Source organism: Ranitomeya variabilis, chromosome 5, assembly GCF_051348905.1.
Source record: "Ranitomeya variabilis isolate aRanVar5 chromosome 5, aRanVar5.hap1, whole genome shotgun sequence".
NCBI classification, from domain to species: domain Eukaryota; kingdom Metazoa; phylum Chordata; class Amphibia; order Anura; family Dendrobatidae; genus Ranitomeya; species Ranitomeya variabilis.
In genome coordinates, this window is record NC_135236.1 from 424,639,817 (window position 1) to 424,659,125 (window position 19,309).

At 41.3% G+C, this 19,309-nt stretch overlaps 1 protein-coding gene across 2 annotated transcripts in view; it reads right to left on the bottom strand.

The window, feature by feature from the left end:
* Positions 1–19,309, bottom strand: part of PTPRB (protein tyrosine phosphatase receptor type B) — a 229,405-nt gene that overhangs the window by 42,086 nt on the left and 168,010 nt on the right. For both annotated transcript variants that reach the window (XM_077265275.1, XM_077265276.1), the window contains 8 exons: positions 18,673–18,779; positions 8,337–8,442; positions 7,514–7,591; positions 7,416–7,433; positions 7,239–7,320; positions 4,697–4,787; positions 2,798–2,874; positions 1,259–1,393 (listed from right to left, as the gene is read on the bottom strand). In XM_077265275.1, the coding sequence (XP_077121390.1) occupies positions 1,259–1,393; positions 2,798–2,874; positions 4,697–4,787; positions 7,239–7,320; positions 7,416–7,433; positions 7,514–7,591; positions 8,337–8,442; positions 18,673–18,779 (694 nt within the window). The remainder of the gene's footprint in view (positions 1–1,258; positions 1,394–2,797; positions 2,875–4,696; positions 4,788–7,238; positions 7,321–7,415; positions 7,434–7,513; positions 7,592–8,336; positions 8,443–18,672; positions 18,780–19,309) is intronic.

A 19,309-nucleotide genomic window follows, 5' to 3' on the forward strand; every position in this document is an offset into this window, starting at 1 on the left:
GAGGCTGTGCAATATACTACGTAACTGGGCAATATACTACGTCACTGGGCAATATACTACGTCACTGGGCAATATACTATGTCACTGGGCAATATACTACGTGGCTGTGCAATATACTACGTAACTGGGCAATATACTATGTCACTGGGCAATATGCTACGTCACTGGGCAATATACTACGTGGACATGCATATTCTAGAATACCCGATGCGTTAGAATCGGGCCACCATCTAGTGGATAAATAATTACATTGTCACCAAACACTTAAAATGACATATTATTTTACCATAAAATGACTTGTACTGTTTTCAAGAAAGCTTACAGCATAAAGCCACCTCAGGCTATGTGCACATGACAGGGTTTAGAGGTAGGCGAGTTTTTTAAATGAAAATGCTACAGAAAATGGAGGCAATTTATTTTTCTGAAGTGGCTTCTTTAGGCCACGTGCACACGTTCAGTATTTGGTCAGCTTTTTATCTCAGTATTTGTAAGATGAAACCAGGAGAGGAACAATCAGAGGAAAAGTATAATAGAAACACATCACCACTTCTGCATTTATCACCCACTTCCTGGATTTGGCTTACAAATACTGAGGTAAAAAACTGACCAGATACTAAACCTATGCACATGACTTTAGTGTTTTTTTGTCCTTTACTGAATGTTTTTTTCACTTTTTTTTTAGAATTTTTTCATCGGTTTTGTGGCGTTTTTTTATTAGTATTTCCAGACTGTTTTTTAACTCCACGCAATAATGAGGAAGCCAACAATTATTTTTAAAACAAAATCGCTGGGTAAATGCTCAAAAAGATGTCTGGGCATCTTCTGAGTGTCTTTTATTATAATGAATAAAGCGTCTTCAGAGCAGAAAACACCTGAAGAATGGTCTGCTCACTACTGTTACCCACATTGCGTCATCTGACATGGTTGAAAGACACTGAAAAGACTGAACGGATGAACGTAAGTCATTTTTACATCGAAATTTATATGCTCATTCTTGTTGGAGTTTAATTAGCACGGTTTCAGGCAATTTTTGAAGTGAAAGTCACCTGAAGAAGACTTGAGCACATATCCTTAAAATTATGGTTTAAAATGAATCCAATAATAAACAGTATCCTATAATCAATAGGATATCATGTTAGGGTCATTTGGTGGGGTAAGTCTCATTTTATCCCTTATCTATTTTATTCAAACCAGCCTTTTAACAATGTATGGTTTCCCTCAAAATTAAAGTTATCCAGGTGTCTTATCTGTCTCTTACCCGTCCTTTTTCCACACACTGAGTCACCATCACAATGTTGTGAACATTTTGCTCCCACACCATTTTCCAGAAGTCATCTTTGGTACCTGGAAGAGGCCCTTGGGTTGCAATATATTCTCTGCGGAAGTTGTTGCCCTACAACAAAAAAAGTTGTAAAAGAAAAAAAAAAAGAGACTAGAGTGATTGTTCATTTACACAAACCATGCAGCCACAGCAAAGCTTGTTACTGTCCAAGCACAAAAGAAATATGGATTCTAATCAGTTCTTGCAGTAGTTTGCAGGTATGGATATTAGTTTTCCTGAATTTATGACCACTCAGAGCTACTTTAGACCTCCCATCGGTTGCTCACCACATCAGTCCAATGTTCGAACAGTTGTAGGAAACTGTAAGACTAGCCAGATCATTGGGATACAGATTTGGCTTGTTGATGAGCACATATTCCATGGATTTGACCAATAACACCTCTATGGACTGTTCCTGTACCATATGCATCTCTATTAATCAGCACCCCTGACCTTTTGTCTCTTCCTCATTATCCCGTAGAATGTAAGTCCGCAAGGACAGGGTCCTCTCCCCTCTGTACCAGTCATTGTAAATTTGTTTGCTATAAACAATATCTATAACTCTGTACGTAACCCCTTTTCTCATGTACAGCACCATGGAATTAAAGGTGCTATATAAATAAATAATAATAATAATATCCCTTACACTCCCGCTTCTCATAAACTACATTAGCCTCGTAAGTCGGAATGTTTCATTTCATATTACCATGAATGATACTTAACTTTTCGCCATTGGCATAACTCAACTTAAGTGTTTAAATGGCGATTAATATTAAGCTGCCAGGAATGGAGTACTTTAGCAAATTGATTAGTGTATTAGCATTAGGTTATATGTGACTTGTAGAAAGTATTACAAACATATTAGAACAATCAATATGTCCATAAAGTATGATAAAGATAACGGCTAACATGCACCGTATAGTATGTATAATGTTTTATCAATAAAATTATTACCAGCATGTTATAATGGAGTGTACTCAATTACGCGATGCTCGTGGATAGTAAAATTGGGTAATTATACTACATTTACATTGCAACGAGTCTTATAGTATTATCATTCACTGTTATTTATCACTATTGCCCAGATTAGATATTCCTGTTTATTCCGTAATTGCTGTGCTAGGATTGCACAATATTTTCTTATTACTGGTACTAATAATAGTAGCAATACAATATTCAATACAATATTTTCATTGTTACTAAATGTAACAGCTTGACAACGTACTCTCAATGTACAATACATTCCTGTTCGCTCAACAATGACTACTTCTATTCTGTCCTGTGGCTGTATGCCCTGAAAATACACATTATAATCAGTATGGACAAAGAATACATTTTGTCAAGGAAGAGAATAATGTGTAGATGGTGGACCAGAAGCTGATCAGTAATTCTGTTATATAATTTTCACATCTGAGCCAACAGTTCATAGTATAAACTTACTGCAGGTACTTAAATAATGCTGAAACTGTTACCTACCGGTGTGTAACTGGCATTTATGTAGTCTGAGCATGGATCATCATCCACATTGGAGAGTTTTACACGCGTGAAATCATCTACAGAAAAAAAGATGAAGATGTTGTGACTAGTGATGGAAAATTTAGTAGAAAACAATACAGTAATAACATGTTACTAAAACCGACTGATAGGTACCAAAGGAATAAAGCTGTCAATACAACGTTCATTTACTGTTACCTCCCAATGTGTATGAATGATTGATTCGGCTGTAAATGTGGCCGCATTCACACTGAAAGTTTGTTTCTTAAGAGTGCTTATGATTATCTTTCAGTGTTAACAAGCTACTGATCACCCGATGAACAAGCAAAACGCTTGTATACTGGGTGAAATTATCCTTTGCGCAGCACAAAATATCATCATTCTCGGCAGCTGGGTAAACAGGACTCACACTGCCGAGAACTATGGCGGCCTATCGCACTGAGCAATCTGTTACAGATCGCTCTGTCTCCATTGTTAACTGCGGTCTGCCTGTGTAAACAAACTACTAAACGGTAAACCTTCACTGATAGGCAGTTGTTTAAACCTGTTACGCAGGTCGGTTAGTGCTGCTGGTTGGTCCGTGTAAACGAATCCTAAGAGTTGTCAATGAGAGTTCAAAAATTCAGCTACCAGACACCTCTGTCAGTGGTTTATCTGCTCTTGCAGTAAAGAATTGCCATCTGTGATTATGATTACAGTGCAGGTGGGGGGCCCGCCGATGCCAGAACAAGCTTCAACTGGATGTGCATCCTTGATCGCACATTCAACTGAAGTGTTTTGTGGAGCAGAGACCCACCAGGTCCTTTCACTGCAATAGACGCTGCCAGCCAATCAGAGGCCAGCAGCTGACATTAGCATGTGATCGGAGGTGTATGACGGTGACATCATATGCCACATGGCCATGGAGCGGATGAGAGGTAAGTATAATTATTTTTTTTCTGTGTATTAAAGAGCAGAATGGAGAACATATACCAGGATGGGGAACATGCATGCCAGGATGTGGGTTATATATCCCAGGATGGGCCCAGGATAAGGATCATATATAACAGAATGGGGGTTATATGTACACCAAGATGGGGCCCAGGATAAGGGTAATATATACCAGGATGGGTAATATATACCAGGATGGGGCATAGATAAACCAGGATGGAGCCCAGGATATGGAACAAATTTATCAGGATGGGGGAAATATGTATCAGGATCGAGCCCAGGATAAGGGACAAAAATATCAGGATACTGGATATATATACCAGGATAGGACCCAGGATTAGGGACAGATATACCAGGATGTGGGACATATATGCTTGGAATAGTCCAGGATGGGGTACATATATACCAGGAAGGAGCCCAAAATAGAGGACATTACTACATAATGGGGGAGGGGGGTGTAACTCGTATGTCCTTATAGGATTTTGAATGCTACAAAGGCCCATACATTTCATCAACATGTGTGGGAGGGACAGGGCCAAATTTTAGCACTGGGGCCCATTGAACTCTAGTTACGCCACTGTCTGTACGTCAAACATTGTGCACTACCTGTGTGTGGCCAGAGCCCTATACAAGCCTTTTTTGTGTGCAATGTTAATAATAAGCAATAACCCCCTTCATTAATTGGTAGGTTGTGACTGGTTGTCTGATCAGTATTTTGCACTTGTGTTGCTTCCATCTCTATTAAATGGGTTTGCTGCATCCTGATAGTGTATTAGTTTCTGTTACCAGGGGCCTTTAGAACAGCTCTGGTTCATATAGAGAGCATTTTCCAGGGTGAAGTAAATATTAAATTCTTGCTTTATTTCATGATGTGAGTGTTTATGAATATATAAAAACGTACTTAGCAATTTTTTCCTTTGTAATGTGGTGTTTCTACATAAGAATACTCACAAGGCAGTATATTGTTGTATCGATTTTTCCCTCTGTTCTCTGGTAAAAGTGCTATGTCAAAAGATTGGTTTCGTCCAACATCTTTAAGATCCTGAAAAACAAAAGTAACAAAAAGGCTTTAACTTCTCTTGAAGACACTGCTGCATTGCACTGTGTTATAGGGTCATTGATTCAACAGGACATGTCCTTTAGCAAAAGAATCATCAATTGATTGTAACTGGAAGTTCTTGAAACTGTAACTTGACATATTACTCTATAAATACTTAACTGTGAAAAATAGGGTTAGAGAAAGTGCTCTTCTGTCACTAGAAATAATGCATGAGTCCACATGTTAACATCTGCGGCAGGAAAACTACACAGTGCTTTATTTAGTGTGAAATCCCTAGTGTGGAATATTCTTTTTCATTTTGCAGCTACATTTTGAAAATATAGAATATTATAATCCATGTCTCATTGATTAACTATAATTTTGCTTGATATTCATCATTGAGCCAGAGTCAGGAAGGATTTTTCCTCAGCGTTCCTGTAACTTTAATAGACTTCAATGAAAAACAACAGCAGAAATATGTGAGCATTGCTCTATTCAATCTTCACATGGCAGCTGTCTCACCTAGCATACATAATACATAAAGTCAAGTATTTATGACATTTGCATATAGGGAAATTTTCACCAGCCCATGAAAATGTTGGCACTTATTATACAACAGGTGAAATAAGTATTGAACACATCACCAATTTTCTAAGTAAATATACTTCTAAAGGTAGTATTGACATGCAATTCTCACCAGAGGTCGGTAACAACCCATCCAGTCCACACAGGCAAAGAAATAAAACCTTAGATGTCCATAAATTAAGTTATGTGATATAATGAGAAATTACACAGGGAAAAAGTATTGCACACATGAAGAAAGAGAGGTGAGAAAAGCAATGAAAAGTCAGGACACCATTTAAAATCTATCTGTAATTAGAAAGCAATCCTGCCACTTAGTGAAAAATAATACCAACTGGTTCAACTGATGGCCTATAAAAAGGTGTCTCATTACCAAGGTGACACACAAGAAATATCTCATAATGGGTAAAACCAGTGAGCTGTCTCAAGACTTTCACAATCTTATTGTTGCAAAACATGCTAATGCAATGGTTATAGAAGAATTTCTAAACTAATGAAGGCTCCAGTGAGCACTGATGGGGCCATAATCCAGAAGTAAAAAGAACATAATTTCACCATAAACCGGCATAAACCGACCATGATCAGGTGCCCGAACGATTTCAGACAGAGGAAAGTGAAAATAATTATCAGAAGATTTGTCCAAGAGCCAAGGACCACCTAATGAGAGCTACAGGAAGACCTGGAATCAACATTTACAATTGTTTCAAAGAAAACAATAAGTAATGCACTCAACCTCCATTGCCTGTATACACGCTGACCACGCAAGACTCCATTGCTAAACAACATTTAGACAAGCCTGTGAAATACTTGGAGAATATAATCTAGTCAGATAAGACCAAAATTGAACTTTATGGATACCATAATACATACCATGTTTGAAATCCTAAAGGCACTGCATATCACCCCCAAAACACGATGCCAACAGTGAAGAGAGAAGATGGGAACATCGTGGTGGTGTTGGGCTGATTTTAAGAATATGGCACAAGAAACTTCATATAATTTAAGGAAGGATGAATGGACAAATGAAACAAGACATTCTTGATTTGCATCCATCTACCAGGATTATGCAGATGAAACGAGGGTGGTCATTTCAGCAAGACAATGACCCCAACACACAGCCAAGGAAACTCTCAATTGATTTCAGAGAAAGAAAATAAAGCTGCTAGAATGGCTCTGCCAATCACTTGACCCTAATCCAATATAACATTTATGAAACAAAATAAAGCTGAGAAGGAGCCCACAGACGTTTCAGGATTTGAAGAGTGTTTGTGTGGAAAAATGGGCCAAAATCACACCAGAGCAATGCATGTGACTAGTTTCTCTATACAGGAGGTTTCTTGAAGCTGTCTTCACCAACAAAGACTTTTGTACGAAGAATTAAATACATTTCAGTAAGCATGTTCAATACTTTTTCCCTGTGTAATTCCTCGTTATTAGACATAATTTATGGACATCTATGGTTTGGTTTCTTTGCCTGTGTGGAATGGATAGGTTGTTACTGACATCTAGTGAGAACTACATGTCAAAAGCACTATTAGAAACTTATTTACTTAGAAAATTGGTGACATGTTCAGTACTTATTTAACCTGCAGTAAATTATATTGTAAACATGGATCTCGATTCATCAAAGATTTTACGCAAGAAAACTGGTGTAAAATGCTTTGAAAAATCTTAACATTTTGAGCTTTACTTTTAATGTATCAGGCGGTTCTGACTCCACCACACCCCTTCATCAAAACTGGAGATGAAGAAAAACAAAAATGAAGAAAACCAGTCGTGATGAATCGAGTCCATAATGTCTACAGCTATATTATGCTGCCTGAAAAAAAAAGTCATATAATTAAAGAAAATGTATATTTTTGGGCTCCGAACCTCATATTCTTGGGAGAGTAGGTAGTTTGAATCTGCTTGAAGTTTGCTGAAATGAACCTCAAACTGGTTGGCTTTGATTGGACTAAAATGTAAGCAAACAAGGAAAATTAGATATAACATGCCAATCATATAGTAAGGTTTTGAAGAGAGGTACAGTATTTGCGAATGTTTGCTTACCTGGAAGATCGCTTGTTCCTATAAAGAAACAACAATATGTATAAATACTTGTTAACTTGAAAATTATGGGAAGAGGAAAGTGTGTATTGTTTTCTTACCCTTTATGAGCGATGTTAAGATGTAAAGATGATGGCATTTCTCTATGCGATTGAGCTCTGATCTGACCCTGATCGTAGCTGGAATAAAAAGAACGCTTTGTACTTAGCCCACTCATGACACTGATGAGATCGGTGAGTGGTTTACAAAAGAAAGATACTATGAATCACCTTTCATGCTTTACATGTATAGAAGTTTTTCAAGTTACAAAGGCTTCTGGTTACAATATTTACAACATACGGTGATCTTTCCTGAGCCCCTTACCCATTGAACACACGATTCCACGGACACTCGTCATCAGCGGCACAATAGACTGACTGGGCCATCCAGCCGCTCGGAAAAGGCATTTCTCTGTTTAAACACCTGTATTGCTGAAACGCATGCTCTGATTGGCTGTCTAGTGGCACCTCTCTACAGTGTAATGTAGTACTACATGTTCCATTGTGCTCACTATCTGGACCAGGATGACCTTAACTTATGGACACCATATGAGTTCACCTCCACATACTTTTCTCTAATACGATGAGAGTACAGGGATCGAATGAATTTCCTGTCCTCGAAATAGAAAGTCATTTACATCTTCAAGCAGCTATGTCTGATTTTTGTATTGGCTATTCTATTTCTTCTATATACATATTTTTTTTATTTTAGGTTGACAGTTTGGGAGCTTCAGAAACAGTTACTAGTTTTCCATAAAGTTATTTTCTCAAGTTATTTTTTTTTACTCACAGAGATCATCCACTGTAATATTCCTTTCTTCTAAACCACAGATTACCTGACTGTCAGTTTCCAAAGATTTTGGTTATGTGATGCATGAATACTTACACTCTCCTGCATTTCTGGCGGCAAATCAGCAAAGATGTGACTCCAATCAGGACAACGATGAGGAATAAGCCGGCACTGACACCTTCAATCACTCCTACTAACGGCTCTGCCAAGTCATAAGAGCAGCACAATGGTTATTAATGGTCATATATTATATAATATTGTGTTATGTATTCTGATTTATCCCAAATTGCATGAGTGTTATTTCACTTTTTGAATGTACCTTTGTCTTCATGGTTATGAGCAGGACAAGTTGAATATAAATATAACATACCGATATTTTTATCTGTTACTTGCTTTTTCTATTTTTTTTTCTTATTTATAATATCTACAATATTCTACTGTTCATATCACCCAGTATCTAAATAATATACTTGCTTAACCCCTTCATGACCCAGCCTATTTTGGCCTTAATGACCTTGCCATTTTTTGCAATTCTGACCAGTGTCCCTTTATGAGGTAATAACTCAGGAACGCTTCAACGGATCCTTGCGGTTCTGAGATTGTTTTTTCATGACATATTGGGCTTCATGTTAGTGGTAAATTTAGGTCGATAATTTCTGAGTTTATTTGTGAAAAAAACGGAAATTTGGTGAAAATTTTGAAAATTTTGCAATTTTCACATTTTGAATTTTTATTCTGTTAAACCAGAGAGTTATGTGACACAAAATAGTTAATAAATAACATTTCCCACATGTCTACTTTACATCAGCACAATTTTGGAAACAAATTTTTTTTTTGCTAGGAAGTTATAAGGGTTAAAATTTGACCAGTGATTTCTCATTTTTACAACAAAATTTACAAAACCATTTTTTTTAGGGACCACCTCACATTTGAAGTCAGTTTGAGGGGTCTATATGGCTGAAAATACCCAAAAGTGACACCATTCTAAAAACTGCACCCCTCAAGGTGCTCAAAACCACATTCAAGAAGTTTATTAACCCTTCAGGTGTTTCAGAGCAGCAGAAGCAACAAATAGGGGAAAAATTAACATTTAACTTTTTAGTCACAAAAATGATCTTTTCGCAACAATTTTTTTATTTTCCCAAGGGTAAAAGGAGAAACTGGACCACGGATGTTGTTGTCCAATTTGTCCTGAGTACGCTGATGCCTCATATGTGGGGGTAAACCACTGTTTGGGCGCACGGCAGGGCTCGGAAGGGAAGGAGCGCCATTTGACTTTTTGAATTAAAAATTGGCTCCAATCTTTAGCGGACACCATGTCGCGTTTGGAGAGCCCCCGTGTGCCTAAACATTGGAGCTCCCCCACAAGTGACCCCATTTTGGAAACTAGACCCCCCAAGGAACGTATCTAGAAGCATAGTGAGCACTTTAAACCCCCAGGTGCTTCACAAATTAATCCGTAAAAATGAAAAAGTACTTTTTTTTTCACACAAATTTTCTTTTAGCCTCAATTTTTTCATTTTCACATGGGCAACAGAATAAAATGGATCCTAAAATTTGTTGGGCAATTTCTCCTGAGTACGCCAATACCTCATATGTGGGGGTAAACTACTGTTTGGGCACATGGTAAGGCTCGGAAGGGAAGGAGCGCCATTTGACTTTTTGAATGAAAAATTATCTCCATCGTTAGCGGACACCATGTCAGGTTTGGAGAGCCCCTGTGTGCCTAAACATTGGAGCTCCCCCACAAGTGACCCCATTTTGGAAACTAGACCCCCCAAGGAACTTATCTAGATGCATAGTGAGCACTTTAAACCCTCAGGTGCTTCACAAATTGATCCGTAAAAATGAAAAAGTACTTTTTTTTCACACAAAATTTTTTTTAGCCTCAATTTTTTCATTTTCACATGGGCAACAGGATAAAATGGATCCTAAAATTTGTTGGGCAATTTCTCCTGAGTACGCCGATACCTCATATGTGGGGGTAAACCACTGTTTGGGTGCACGGCAAGGCTTGGAAGGGAAGGCGCGCCATTTGACTTTTTCAATGGAAAATTAGCTCCAATCGTTAGTGGACACCATGTTGCGTTTGGAGAGCCCCTGTGTGCCTAAACATTGGAGCTCCCCTACAAGTGACCCCATTTTGGAAACTAGACCCCCCAAGGAACTAATCTAGATGTATAGTGAGCACTTAAAACCCCCAGGTGCTTCACAGAAGTTTATAACGCAGAGCCATGAAAATAAAAAAATATTTTTCTTTCCTCAAAAATGATTTTTAGCCCGGAGTTTTTTATTTTCCCAAGGATAATAGGAGAAATTGGACCCCAAATGTTGTTGTCCAGTTTGTCCTGACTACGATGATACCCCATATGTGGGGGTAAACCACTGTTTGGGCGCACGGCAGGGCTCGGAAGGGAAGGCACGCCATTTGGCTTTTTGAATGGAAAATTAGCTTAAATCATTAGCGGACACCATGTCGCGTTTGGAGAGCCCCTGTGTGCCTAAACATTGGAGCTCCCGCACAAGTGACCCCATATTGGAAACTAGACCTCCCAAGGAACTAATCTAGATGTGTGGTGAGCACTTTGATCCCTCAAGTGCTTCACAGAAGTTTATAACGCAGAGCCATGAAAATAAAAAAATATTTTTCTTTCCTCAAAAATGATTTTTTAACCCACAATTTTTTATTTTCCCAAGGGTAACAGGAGAAATTGGACCCCAAAAGTTGTTGTGCAGTTTCTCCTGAGTACGCTGATACCCCATATGTGGGGGTAAACCACTGTTTTGGCACACGTCGGGGAGCGGAAGGGAAGTAGTGACGTTTTGAAATGCAGACTTTAATGGAATGCTCTGCGGGCGTCACGTTGCATTTGCAGAGCCCCTGATGTGCCTAAACAGTAGGAACTCCCCACAATTGACCCCACTTTGGAAACTAGACCCACAAGGGAACTAATCTAGATGTGTGGTGAGCACTTTGATCCCTCAAGTGCTTCACAGAAGTTTATAACGCAGAGCCGTGAAAATAAAAAATGTGTTTTCTTTCCTCAAAAATATTTTTTTAGCCCAGAATTTTTTAATTTTCCCAAGGGTAACAGGAAAAATTTGATCCCAAAAGTTGTTGTCCAGTTTCTCCTGAGTACGCTGATACCCCATATGTGGGGGTAAACCACTGTTTGGGCACATGGCGGGGCTCGGAATGGAAGTAGTGATGATTTGGAATGCAGACTTTGATGGAATGGTCTGCGGGAATCATGTTACGTTTGCAGAGCCCCTGATGTGCCTAAACAGTAGAAACCCCCCACAAGTGACCCCATTTTGGAAACTAGACCCCCCAAGGAACTTATCTAGATGTGTGGTGAGCACGTTCAACCCCCAAGTGCTTCACAGAAGTTTACAACGCAGAGCCGTGAAAATAAAAAATAATTTTTCTTTCCTCAAAAAAGATGTTTTAGCAAGCAATTGTTTATTTTCACAAGGGTAACAGGAGAAATTGGACCCCAATATTTGTTGCTCAGTTTGTTGTGAGTACGCTGATACCCCATATGTGGGGGTAAACCACTGTTTGGGCGCACGTCAGGGATCGGAAGGGAAGTAGTGACATTTGAAATGCAGACTTTGATGGAATGGTCTGCGGGCGTCACGTTGCATTTGCAGAGCCCCTGATGTGCCTAAACAGTAGAAACCCCCCCACAAGTGACCCCATTTTGGAAACTAGACCCCAAAAGGATCTTATCTAGATGTGTGGTGAGCACTTTCAACCCCCAAGTGTTTCACATAAGTTTATAACGTAGAGCCGTGAAAATAAAAAATAATTGTTCTTTCCTCAAAATTATGTTTTAGCAAGTAATTTTTTTTTTTTGCAAGGGTAACAGGAGAAATTGGACCCCAATAGTTGTTGCCCAGTTTGTCCTGAGTACGCTGGTATCCCATATGTGGGGGTAAACCACTGTTTGGGCGCACGTCGGGGCTTGGAAGGGAGGGCGCACCATTTGACTTTTTGAACGCAAGATTGGCTGGAATCAATGGTGGCGCCATGTTGCATTTGGAGACCCCTGATGTGCCTAAACAGTGGAAACCCCTCAATTCTAACTTCAACACTAACCCCAACACACCCCTAACCCTAATCCCAACTGTAGCCATAACCATAATCACAACCCTAACCCCAACACACCCCTAACCACAACCCTAACCCCAACACACCCGTAACCCTAAATCCAACCCTAATCCTAACCCTAATCCCAACCCTACCCACAACTGTAACCCCAACACAACCCTAACCCTATCCTTAACCCTAACCACAAGCCTAATCTTAACCCTATTTCCAACCCTAGCCCTAATTCCAACCCTAAGGGTACCGTCTCACATAACGATTTACCAAAGATCACGACCAGCGATACGACCTGGCCGTGATCGTTGGAAAGTCATTGTGTGGTCGCTGGGGAGCTGTCACACAGACCGCTCTCCAGCGACCAACGATGCCAAGGTCCCAGGTAACCAGGGTAAACATCGGGTTACTAAGCACAGGGCCGCGCTTAGTAACCCGATGTTTACCGTGGTTACCAGCGTAAAAGTAAAAAAAAAAAAACGTACATACTCACATTTCGGTGTCCTTCAGGTCCCTTGCCGTCTGCTTCCCGCTCTGACTGAGTGCCGCCATACAGTGAGAGCAGAGCGCAGCGGTGATGTCACTGCTGTGCTGTGCTCTCACTTTCCGGCCGGCAGACAGTCAGAGCGGGAAGCAGACGGCAAGGGACCTGAAGGACACCGAAATGTGAGTATGTACGTTTTTTTTTTTTTTTTACTTTTACGCTGGTAACCACGGTAAACATCAGGTTACTAAGCGCGGCCCTGCGCTTAGTAACCCGATGTTTACCCTGGTTACAAGTGAACGCATCGCTGGATCGCTGTCACACACACCGATCCAGCGATGACAGCGGGAGATCCAGCGACGAAAGAAAGTTCCAAACGATCTGCTACGACGTACGATTCTCAGCAGGGTCCCTGATCGCTGCTGCGTGTCAGACACAACGTCATGGATCGTACCGTCGTAGCGACCAAAGTGCCACTGTGAGACGGTACCCTAACTCTAATTCCAACCCTAACCCTAAGGCTATGTGCCCACTTTGCGGATTCGTGTGAGATTTTTCCGCACCATTTTTGAAAAATCCGCAGGTAAAAGGCACTGCGTTTTACCTACGGATTTACAGCGGATTTCCAGTGTTTTTTTGTGCGGATTTCACCTGCGGATTCCTATTGAGGAACAGGTGTAAAACGCTGCGGAATCCGCACAAAGAATTGACATGCTGCGGAAAATACAACGCAGCGTTTCTGCATGGAATTTTCCGCACCATGGGCACAGCGGATTTGGTTTTCCTTAGGTGTACATGGTACTGTAAACCTGATGGAAAACTGCTTCGAATTCGCAGCGGCCAATCCGCTGCGGATCCGCGGCCAATCCGCTGCGAATCCGCGGCCAATCCGCTGCGTATCCGCTGCGTATCCGCTGCGTATCCGCGGCCGATCCGCTGCGTATCCGCTGCGTATCCGCTGCGTATCCGCTGCGGATCCGCTGCCGATCCGCTGCGAATCCGCTGCCGATCCGCGGCCGATCCGCTATGTCCCTATGGGGGTGATAAAGGGGGGGGTTATTTATTATTTTTTTTATTTTGATCGCTGTGATAGAACCTACCACAGCGATCAAAATGTACCTGTAAGGAATCTGCCGACTGGCAGATTCGGCGGGCGCACTGAGCATGCGCCGGCCATTTTCCAAGATGGCGGCGCCCAGCGAGGAGACGGCCGGACACCGGGAGGATCGGTAAGTATGAAGGGGTGGTGGGGGGGGGGTGTCGGAGCACAGGGGGGGTGATCGGACCACAGGGGGGCTTTATTCACACAAGGAGGGAGCGGACAGGAGGACGGGGGAGCCGGCAGGCGGACGGAGGGGACCGGAGGACTAACGGAGGACTAGGGGGGCGATCGGAGGGGTGGGGGGGTCCACTTAAGTATTTCCAGCCATGGCCGATGATATTGCAGCATCGGCCATGGCTGGATTGTAATATTTCACCAGTTTTTTAGGTGAAATATTACAAATCGCTCTGATTGGCAGTTTCACTTTCAACAGCCAATCAGAGCGATCGTAGCCACGGGGGGGGTGAAGCCACCCCCCCTGGGCTGAAGCACCACTCCCCCTGTCTCTGCAGATCGGGTAAAATCGGAGTTAACCCCTTCACCCGATCTGCAGGGACGCGATCATTCCATGACGCATACGCTGCGTCATAGGTCGGGAAGGCACAGACTTTCATGACGCAGCGTATGCGTCAAAGGTCGGGAAGGGGTTAAAATAATATTTAGTTCTATTGTTATACATGTCCACTGTCTTTTACAGATATACAAAGGGTTCCATCATTTATGAGCACTGGACAAGCTCTACAGCAACAATACCTTTCCTCCTGTAATGCAAGTGCAGGCAGGACAGACAAATAACATGAGACAAAATATTAAACTTAAAAACCAGTCTTTGTTCATAAAAATGTATGGGAGTAAGAGGGTTAACAGGCCCTCGTGGCTCTATAGTCTTAGAGTCTTTTAAGCTAAAATTCAAAGGCTTGCTTTTGATATTTATAAATATTTTAAAGTTGCCAAGATGCTTAAATTGTAACTAATGCTTAATTTTCCTTTTTTAAATATGTTGTAGCCACTTAAATGTCTCAGGATGTTGACCACCATCAATCTACATCTGATAAACGTGGCTACAAGATAGTAAAAAGCATTTAACAATTTATTAATACTTTATTCGTATGTCCCATGTAAGGTCCCCATATATGGAGCCGGCTCAGGAGGTGAGCCCGCATTTTATACTTGGCAGATGCTCGAATCTGCCTGTAACAGCAGCAAGCAGAGCTAGTGCCGCTAACAGATGTTTAGCCATGTTGAAGGACTCATGGTTGCCATCTCATACTTCTAATGAAGCTCAGCTTACGCTTTCATAGAATAATGCAATTTTGACTTTAGGTGATAAAAGAAGATAGCAAAAATGAAAATATTGCTAAAATATTTGTAACAGAAATTAGGCATAAGACATATTATATCCTTTGCATCAGTAATAAAATGGATTGAGTAAAGGTACTAAGCCTAATTTCAACAGGTGGAAATATGATTTGCTATGGAAAAGAAGATTTTTATTCAACAAATACTTTAAGGATCCTTCCTCAGCTTCATGTCATAAATGCATATGCCATAAATGTCTAAAGTCACAATTGCCCCTGAAGCTTAGGGGTCCGCAGTGTAGCAGAAAGCAATGTGACCTTTCTACATCCTGTCATATTTATTATTGGACTGTTCAGGTTTATGAGGAAATATTCAGAATATATATAATATCAGGTAACTACTGGTACTGCGATGCAGCTATTACTGTGAAGGGGTTCACAAATAAATATGAATTTGCTCTGTTAACATGTGCAGTGTACTACATTTTTTCAGTTAAAATTTTCCATGTCCTGATATATCTGCTACATACTAGTTGTCCCCCTTATATGCCTAGCAATGCTGGTCTCACATGACCAGTAGTTACGATATGAAAATACATGTCTAGTACTCTCAGTATTCTTCAAGGATCTTGCCTTAGGCCACGTGCACACGTATTTGGTCATTTTTTTTACCCCAGTATCCGTAAGCCAAAATCTTGAGTGGAACAGTCAGAGGAAAAGTATAATAGAAACACGTCACCACTTCTGAACACATTTTTCACTCACTCCTGGTTTTGGCTTACATTTACTGAGGTAAAAAACTCACCAGCTCTCACTGTCAGTCTATGAGAGTTTCATTCTAGCACTTAGGCTAGGGTAACACCACTCTATTTTCTCTCATCCTAGAAAATAGGCCCGATTATGCTACTCACACTCTCATCACACTCTGAGAAGAGTTTGACCACAGTGTAATCATAGAAAATCACAGAATAATTAAATGTGAACAGTGTATATAATTGCATATGAATTCACTGATTAAACACTATTAATAGATATCTCGATTGGTATGCATTAAAACTTGTAAATACTATAAGGCCATGTTCACACTTTGCGGGTTTTACCGCGGATCCGCGGCGATTTTGATGCAGCAGTTTCCATAGCGTTTACATTTACATGTAAACCCTATGGAAACCGCAAACCGCTGTGCACATGCTGCGGGAAAAACTGCGCAGAAACGCAGCGGTTTAGAACCCGCAGCATGTCACTTCTTTGTGCAGAATCGCTGCGATTCTGCACACATAGGAATGCATTGATCCGCTTACTTCCCGCATGGGGCTGTGCCCACGATGCGGGAAGTAAGCGGATAATGTGCAGATGGTACCCGGGGTGGAGGAGAGGAGACCATATTTGTGTGTAAAAAAAAGAATTAAAATAAAAAATAATGATATACTCACCTCTCAGCGCTGCACGCGGCCGTCCGGTCTGGGTTGCTGTGCGAGCAGGGCCTGAGATGACGTCGCGGTCACATGACCGTGACATCGCGGTCACATGACCGTGATGTCACGAAGGTCCTTCTCGGCACAGCATCTTTGGAACCGGACCGCCGCGTGCAGCGCCGAGGAGATCGGGACATCAGAGGGTGAGTATATAACCAATTTTTATTATTTTTACCATTACTATTGATGCTGCATATTGCTGCATATGCAGCATTAATAGTATAGGAGTAAACCCGCAGCGGAAACCGCAAAACAAACCGCGATAAATCTGCAGGGATAACCGCAGCAGTTTTGCCCTGCAGATTTATCAAATCCGCTGCGGGAGAACCCGCAGAGGACGCCACAAAGTGTGCACATAGCCTTACTGTGATAATATTGTTGCCCATGGTTCTCTGCTGCTGGTCCAGGAGCGGCATTTATGGCAAACTAACTTAACTGATATAGTTCAGTCCTGTATGCCTGTGTTGCTCTTGGACAAGAGATAGTTTGTTATCCACTGCAGGCCATACAGCTCATGTGACTACTGGTTAAAATGATGTACTACTGATGTACCTAGGACGGTGTCGTTATATAGGTGTTTCTAGTAAAGAATAGACCTTCAAGCTGTAGTTTTATCCATTTTTTGCCATCTGTATCGGACCTGATAGGGACTACCAGGCCAAGTTGATGAAGAGCGGGGTGCCAATTGCGTTTCAAGAGGGTGCCAACCTCCGCGAACAGGTAGAACAAGAGCAGTGGACATAATACGATGATCCCCCTCCACTCTTGACTACTTGATATTTATTTTTTTTATCACTTTTTATGTTTCTACAATTTGGGGTGTACTTATATTATATACAAGTTTTAATGCATACAAATAAAGATTTCTTTTAATAGTGTATAATCGGTGAATTCATAGTGTGATTCGATTCTCGCGGATGAGGAGAAGATGGAAAAATAATGTCTCCATATTCTCTATTCTGTCAGTTTGTGAAAATCACACCGCACTAAAATGTACAGTCCAGTTTTTTCCACAGACTCATTTCTGGCATGGCTGTGGATGCAACTCATGCATGGTGCAATTTGCACGGCCCCAGAGAATAACATTGGTCTGAGTGCGATCCGATATTTTGTCGGATTGCACTCAGACTGAAAATATGGCCATCCGTACAAGCCCCTATATTGAGTAGTGAATTCCAGCATGCCCATCTACCACTGGAGCAATCTGGCAGGTCACAAACAGCAGAAGACAACAGGAGTCGCCGATAAAAAGTGATGGCTAGTAAGTATGATACTGGGTGCGGCGACCAGCGTAGGAGGCAGCTTGCAGCAATTTCTTTTCTTCTCCGCATCGTCAAAACGACGCATGCGGAAGCATCCGCATATAGCGGCACGACCTGCATACCTAATGTTAAAGATAGGTACGCAGGCCGCATGCAGGCCGCATGCAGAAGTAGGCAGAGCTAGAGGCGGAGGTGCGGCCGAGGACGGGGCTTCATGGAGGAAGTCCGCAGCCCTCCGCAGGTCCTCAAAACGCTAGTGTGAAACCGGCCAAAGGGCTTGTTTCCACTTGCGAGAAACACGTCCGTGTCTCGCATGTGGAAACCAAGCTCTGGCGCCGGCACTCCAGAGCGGAGCGTGCGGCCGCATAGGAACACATGGAGCTGCACGCTCCACTCCAATGTGCCGGCGCCAGAGCTTGGTTTTCACATGCGAGACACGGACGTGTTTCTCGCAAGTGGAAACAAGCCCTAAGCGCTGCACTCATTGTTAGAAGACCGGCCACCTCTGATAGACTGCTAAAGTGACTGGTAAATTAACAATGAAAAGTAAACAATAAAATTAAAAGAACTTCAAACAGAAAAGATTTTTCATAACAGTTAAATTGCACTTTACAATTTTAACAATGTCTGATGATGGAAATAACCCTTTAACGATGTAAACAATGAGAATGCACTGAGAAGGACGCTAGACACAACATTTCCTCACCTGCTTCTGTTGTGATTGGCAAGGAAAAAAAAGTGTCAGCGAACAATGGATCTGAGAATTCTTTTAGTTCTTCAGAAAACAACTGTGTGAAAGCTCGAATGCTAATCCTAAAAGAAAAACATCAAAGGACCAAGTTACACAGTTACATAGGTTGAAAAAAGACCTAGATCCATCAAGTTCTGCCTTTCTCCACCAGTTGTACATTCGTTGTCACTAAATTAGCTAGAATAAATATGTGATGACATACAAATATTGTATGCACAAAGAGTTGAAAATATTAATGTAAATTTCCCATGATGGGACCAACTATAATGTCAAACAAGATAAAATACAACAATGTAGAGGTCCCCCAGGAGTTGTTCATGATCATGATGCTTGGATTCAATGGTGCGTGATGCATAGGATTTCACTACTGATGAATAAGCTTTAATATCAAAACCCCGCTATGCTTCCAAAAGTACAATGTAGATCTGTAAGGTCTGACCGTCTGAATAATGGAATATTATCATCCTTTCTGGAAAAACAGTGGCATATGCTGGAGAACAGACAGAGGATATCAGGAAAAAATGTGTAAATCTGAAGTTCCTGAGCACATGCACAACAACTTCAGCAACTCCCACATGCCTTAATATACAAA